At 41.9% G+C, this 6,801-nt stretch overlaps 1 protein-coding gene across 1 annotated transcript in view; it reads right to left on the bottom strand.

Annotated features, from left to right (window-relative positions):
- The window catches only part of LOC101850915 (serine-rich adhesin for platelets), a gene marked incomplete in the record, with an annotated part of 68,186 nt that overhangs the window by 49,792 nt on the left and 11,593 nt on the right, over positions 1-6,801 (bottom strand). The window contains 3 exon segments of the mRNA XM_005110522.3: positions 1,225-1,262; positions 3,207-3,304; positions 5,650-5,730. Of these exon segments, the coding sequence (XP_005110579.2) occupies positions 1,225-1,262; positions 3,207-3,304; positions 5,650-5,730 (217 nt within the window).

Below are 6,801 nucleotides of genomic sequence, written 5' to 3' on the forward strand. Positions count from 1 at the left end.
CAGGCCACACGACTTGCTGCAGACAGACACCTGTGTCTCCCCGCGACACCCCAGGGTACAAGCGGAAGAAAAAAAGTAAAAAGTAAAGTATCATTGTGACTTGAGCCGAAAGAAATGACAGGCCGAAGCATCATGGTGAAAATGCTCATGTGGACAAATAAAAGACAGAAAAAGGGGTCGAAGATCGTCCATAGGAGGTTGTTCGAAGATTGTTCATAGGAGGTTGTTCGAAGATTGTTCATCGGAGGTTTTCCGCTATACACAGCGCATCAACAAAAGAGGAAAAAAGTCATGTGTTCAGAACTTGCCATCACTTGGCATGAAGCAAGCGCAAAAGAGAACTTCCGCATCATAAGTTGTGTCATGCAAGAAATGAGTTCCAAGAGAGAAGAGCGGGTGTCTTCAACATAGCTTTGTTCAACCACAGTGAAGCCTGTTTCAACCAAAAACAGAGCAAAGCCAAAAGAAAAGAAAATCCTCGTTTATTTTTTTCTTCAATTCGAGCAGTCTTCATGAATCAAAAACCCAACGAAACCGAAGAAAATTAGCAGTCAAGCTGATTTTGGTTTGAGTGGACTCCAGTGCAGTTAAAAAACAAAACCCTTTTCAGAAAAAAAACAACAACCACACACCAAAAAAACTAGACATAAAGGTAGAAAAGGTATAGGTTTCATGCCCCTATCAACACTATTACGATATTTAAGAGGTGGGACCCCCCAAGTTAAATGTTCATCTCCCAAAAAAACGAGCCAAAAATGGGAAATTCGTGTAAAGCGTCCTTCCAAGGACACAACGTTGGACCCAGCCGAGGTTCGTTCGATTCCCTGAACTCACAACCTCCCGATGAAGGGTCCGGTAGTCTGACCACAAGGCTACCGACGTCACCACACATGAAAGGTTTTGCGACAAAATGGCTTATCTCCAATATATGAACTCATGCTTTTTTTCCATTCTGACCCCTAGTGAGGTCGTCAACCGTCACAACACAGCTTTAACAACGTATTTTACAACAAAACCTGCAGTAACCAATGACATCTTACGACAAATCAAGTTTGTTTGTTTTTTTCTTCAAGTGTACTGATCATAATCCCAAAATTATAGCTTATTTTAATGCTCTGGGGAGGGAGGGGGCGGAGATTTTCCCTCACTAAACCCTTCAGATATTCCTCTAAAGAAGGGGTAACAACAACGTAACGTTATATCTTCTCTGTATCTGATACTCACGTTCCAGATCGGACATCTTGGACTCCAGTACACGATTCCTGAAATGAAAATAGGTCAAAAGTTTTACAAACTCTCAGTCCGAGACCCAAAAGGAGTCCAAAGCTAAAACAAATCAACTATGTAGCTATCTCAAAAGCTTTCACAAAAAAACTGTAAAAATGAAAACAGAAAGCGAACTAAAACAACAGTTCTTGTCTAAACAGATGAACGCACAAAGATAAAGAAAACTATCTAACAAAGGAACGTTCCCTTTCGACTGCAAATGATAAAAACCAAGGAAAAACACGCGAGTGTGAATGATCAATTCCTTGAGGGGCAGCGGAGGCAATGGTAGTCTTTCAGATTGTTATAAACAATTAGACCTATCGCTTCTCAGTCTTTTGGCTGCGATCAGATGGCACTATCTGTAGTTTTAGTAGAGTTTTTACGGCACCCGAAACCGTACAAGGTCATATGAGCGCCAAGGGGTGGATTTCATAAGAGAAGTCTTTACAGGGAATTAAATTAACTCTGCTCACCTCTCTAGCTTCAACTGCACAAAGTCTGCTTCGACTATCAAGGCACCTTGGAAATAACGGGTCACAAGAGTGTGACAAATATACAAAAGAAGTAGAGGAAAAATGACGATTGTAAGGATTAGGAAAGAAAAAAAACAGCAGTTCCTTGTTGCAGTTCAGGCACCACTTTGAGTGTGACATTGATGAATCAGCCCATTTACAATTTTACTGTGCATAAAAACTCGAGATGTTAATGTCCACACTTTGGGAATGGCCTAAAGACACTTCTCTCAGTAGCACCGCCCTGTGGGGTCTCACATACACATAAACTGACAGGTCTCACATACACATAAACTAACAGGTCTTGCATACACATAAACTGACAGGTCTCACATACACATAAACTGACAGGTCTTGCATACACATAAACTGACAGGTCTCGCATACACATAAACTGACAAAACAAAACAACCCTGCAGAGACGTTGTAAAGAGAGAAAAGATAGAGAGAGGACTGTACCAACCTAGTGTCAAGAGAGAAAAGATAGAGAGAGGACTGTACCAACCTAGTGTCAAGAGAGAAAAGAGAGAGAGAGGACTGTACCTACCTAGTGTCAAGAGAGAAAAGATAGAGAGAGGACTGTACCAACCTAGTGTCAAGAGAGAAAGAATAGAGAGAGGACTGTACCAACCTAGTGTCAAGAGAGAAAAGATAGAGAGAGGACTGTACCAACCTAGTGTCAAGAGAGAAAGGATAGAGAGAGGACTGTACCAACCTAGTGTCAAGAGAGAAAAGATAGAGAGAGGACTGTACCAACCTAGTGTCAAGAGAGAAAGGATAGAGAGAGGACTGTACCAACCTAGTGTCAAGAGAGAAAAGATAGAGAGAGGACTGTACCAACCTAGTGTCAAGAGAGAAAAGAGAGAGAGAGGACTGTACCTACCTAGTGTCAAGAGAGAAAAGATAGAGAGAGGACTGTACCAACCTAGTGTCAAGAGAGAAAGGATAGAGAGAGGACTGTACCAACCTAGTGTCAAGAGAGAAAAGATAGAGAGAGGACTGTACCAACCTAGTGTCAAGAGAGAAGAGATAGAGAGAGGACTGTACCAACCTAGTGTCAAGAGAGAAGAGATAGAGAGAGGACTGTACCAACCTAGTGTCAAGAGAGAAGAGATAGAGAGAGGACTGTACCAACCTAGTGTCAAGAGAGAAGAGATAGAGAGAGGACTGTACCAACCTAGTGTCAAGAGAGAAAAGATAGAGAGAGGACTGTACCAACCTAGTGTCAAGAGAGAAAAGATAGAGAGAGGACTGTACCAACCTAGTGTCAAGAGAGAAAAGATAGAGAGAGGACTGTACCAACCTAGTGTCAAGAGAGAAAAGATAGAGAGAGGACTGTGCCAACCTAGTGTCAAGAGAGAAAAGATAGAGAGAGGACTGTACCAACCTAGTGTCAAGAGAGAAGAGATAGAGAGAGGACTGTACCTAGTGTTGAGGCTGTAGTTCTTTTTCTCCAGGCCAGCCACAGTCTGAGCCATGTTGAAGTTCCTTTCGTCCCACGCCGTCTTTTGAGTCTTGAAAGCCTGGAGAAGGAATGTGGAGTTGTTTCAAATTCACAGGGAAAAAGGAAGGCCGGGGCCGGGGGGGGGGGAGGGGAATGAAATGAATAAATGAATACTACAATCACACGGTGAACAGTCTCAATATTTTTTGAGTATTTGAACGCAAATACAAAATGCAGAGACTAAAAAACTGCAATCAGAAAAACACTGAAACTCATTAGCAATATTCTTCACATGTCCCCAAAGCAAAACACATTATCAGTATCAGTCAGTTCAAGTCTACCTCCAAGAGACTGGTAAGTTGCAACTGAAACTTCTGAATTGTGTAATTCATAAATGCTGAAAATTCACAAATCTTCCTCTCATTTTATATTGTTTAAAAAAAATACTTCTTCTTCTTCTGTTGTTGTTGTTGTTGTTGTTGTTGCTTTGCCTGTAAAACGAGACAAAACAAACTCAACTTTGTTCCAACAAGACAACAAATTGCATGAAAAACAAATTCCCTCCGTGTTGTTTTAGATTCCACTCACACTGAAATTGCTTTGATTCACTTACAAGGTAAAAATCCCTCTCAAATATTACGGTAAAAACCAACCAGCATTTGCCGCACTAATTCGCCACAGCCCATGCAATCATATCAACACATCCTGAGCTTGAGATAAAGATCCCATTTACTCTACAGCTAAAGTTATGCATGCAGTTATTCCAAACGGGGTCAAAGATATCAGATAAGCTCGCTTATATATAAAGTTGTAGTTGCAGTTATGATAAATCAGCGGAAATGTAGCGACGTGTTGCCCAGAAAATATTTCAATGAAGGGTCATTCCATGAAAAATATCACTGTTGTGACACACATAAACACAGAGGGGATGATCTGCTGGTTCTTTACAGTGAGAGAGCCATTCGTTACAGGGAGAGAGCCATTCTTTACAGGGAGAAAGCCATTCTTTCTTTCTTTAAAAGTTATTTCAATGTTAAAGAGAGGTTGCCTCCCACAAGAAAAAATAAAAATAAGTAAGAATAACGGTTCTATCGTTGTTCATATTTTTTGCGGCACATCATCCACCATCCTCACATTATACCCAGTGCCCATTCGGGGATCGACAAACCGATCACCTGATTTGTGGCCTGTAAACAAACGTGTTAGTTTTGGAGGCTGTGAGTTGGGCGTTCGGTTTGTGCCACGACGGTCGTTTTGTGCCCTAGTCTATCTGAATAGCCCCCACCCCCGCCTACAAAACTGAACAGAACCGATCGTTCCAATGGGCAACCCATATTACATGTCGACTGCTCAGTGCAAGACTCCGTCATACGCCACTTGACAAAATGGCAGAAAGCAGATTTTTACACTGAGCAGTTAGTGGGTCACTGCAGTCTCACTTGTGATGGAATGGCCCTTTTGCTTTGTATAGGTTTCACGCCCCAACCAACACTATTAGGTGATTTAAAAGGCAGGGCCTCTAAGCTTAACCCTATCCGTAAGCCTTGGGGTAATTTTGTACCCCCGGGGTTATATTCTTCACATTTTAGAACACATCTAGTACGAAGATCTCTTTGAAACTTTCAGTATTTCTCAAAAAATCATTTTGACAGACTGATATGCAAAGCCGGATTAACGAGTAAATTTCCTCTTTGGAAGTGGAGGCACAGAATTCTCCACGTCGTATGGATATGATAGTTAAACACGACGTACGGATAGGGTTAAGTGGTGGCACAGAGTTCTCCACGTCGTATGGATATGATAGTTAAACACGACGTACAGATAGGGATAATGCCCATCTCCATAAAGACATAAAAAAGCAGCACCAACCTCCAGAGGAAGCTGCTCCAAAGCTCAGAGGAGAACTCCTAAAAATGGCACCTCCACTAATGTAGTACACCGCAGCTTATCAAAATAATTTTTTAGTTTAGTTTTAGTAGAGGTTTTACGGCGCTCGGAACTGCATAAGGTCATATGAGCGCCAGAAGATTAGAGGTGTTACAAGAGAGTAACAAACATAAAAAAAGAAGAAGGGGAGTTAAGGACGACAGGTGTTTGATAGGAAAGAAGGAGCAAACCACACCAGAGCACCCGCCAACCATCCACAAATAATTTTTTTTTGGTTTGTTTGGATAATATCCACGATCCCAAGAACAAAAGCAACCCAGAAAACAAAATAAAGTCCACCATGGATAACGGAAACACACCGGAGATCGACAAATTTGTCCGATACATCCATAATTCAGGAAAACCGATAGCGTGAAAAATTAAAGAGACATCAGTGGAAGGGGAACGGCAAATTGTACGTCCTATCCGTGATTTCCAGTTGCCCTTGTTGGTTGGTGTTATCCGTGCCCAACCGTATCGCTCTCCGTATTGCCTTACCTCCTCCGCCTTTAGCCTCGTATGCAAATTTTGGATCTCCACGTCTTTTCTCCTCACCACTCCTTCTAGACGAGTCTTGTCCTTGGGGGGAAAATTTACAGAAAGAAAGAAAAAGAATATGAAAACAAAATTAAGAGAACGCCATTTTTTAAGTTTTAAAAAATGTAAGTAAGAAGTTTTTTGGCACTTGCAACACAATAAGGTCATATAAGTGCCGAAGAATAGATGTGTTACAAGAGGGTAACATACACAAAAAAAGGAGAGATTTAATAAGGACGATAGATGTTAGATAGGAAAAAAGGAGCAAACCACACCAGAGCACCCGCCAACCACCCACAGAAAACAATTAAGAGAACGTCAGTTTGTTTGAGTAAAGAGAAGAACAATATCAAAAGTCACGGCCGTTAAGCGCACGGAAAAAGGAGAAATAAAAAAGAAAGAGAGAGAGAGAGAGAGAGAGAGAGAGAGAGAGAGAGAGAGAGAGAGAGAGAGAGAGAGAGAGAGAGAGAGAGAGAAGCAACAGAGGGAAAAGAAAGATGCACGACCTGCCAGTGACACCACCCTCCAACCACCGGTTCTACAGTACTTTTGGTTACTAGTGGCGTCAGTGGCCTGGTGGTTAGGCTCTCGGACTCGCAACTGTAAGGTCGGGGGGTTCGAATCCCGACAGGGGCCTGACGTTGTGTCCTTGGGAAAGGCACTTTGCACAAATTTTCCTCACTTCACCAAGTGGAAATGGGTACCCGGCTATAGACAGTGAAAGATCTTGTCAGTTTGTTAGTGTCTGAGCAGGTGAAATCCGCAGCTTGCACTGTATGCTTTCTCGGAAGCTGAGAATGTTTCTGAGTGTTCTCAGAGGGTCTGCTGGGGCAATAATAGTTGTAAAGCATATAGAACATGCTCTTGAGCATGGATATGCGCTATATAAATGCAATTATTATTAGTATTATTACTACAAATTTTGTGTGCACGAAGTATCACTTGCTCTAGGGAAAGTGCAAGAACTGCCCAAAACATCATAAAACAGAACCTGGAGCAAACGAACAAGACCAAATTAAAAAAATTTGTGGAGATCAACAGAGGGAAAACAATGTTGTTGTTGTTGTTGTTGTTGTTATCGATCCAGCAACAGCCGGGCTCTCGCCCTTCTGT

This window comes from Aplysia californica, unplaced genomic scaffold, assembly GCF_000002075.1.
Source record: "Aplysia californica isolate F4 #8 unplaced genomic scaffold, AplCal3.0 scaffold00903, whole genome shotgun sequence".
In the NCBI taxonomy this organism is placed as follows: domain Eukaryota; kingdom Metazoa; phylum Mollusca; class Gastropoda; order Aplysiida; family Aplysiidae; genus Aplysia; species Aplysia californica.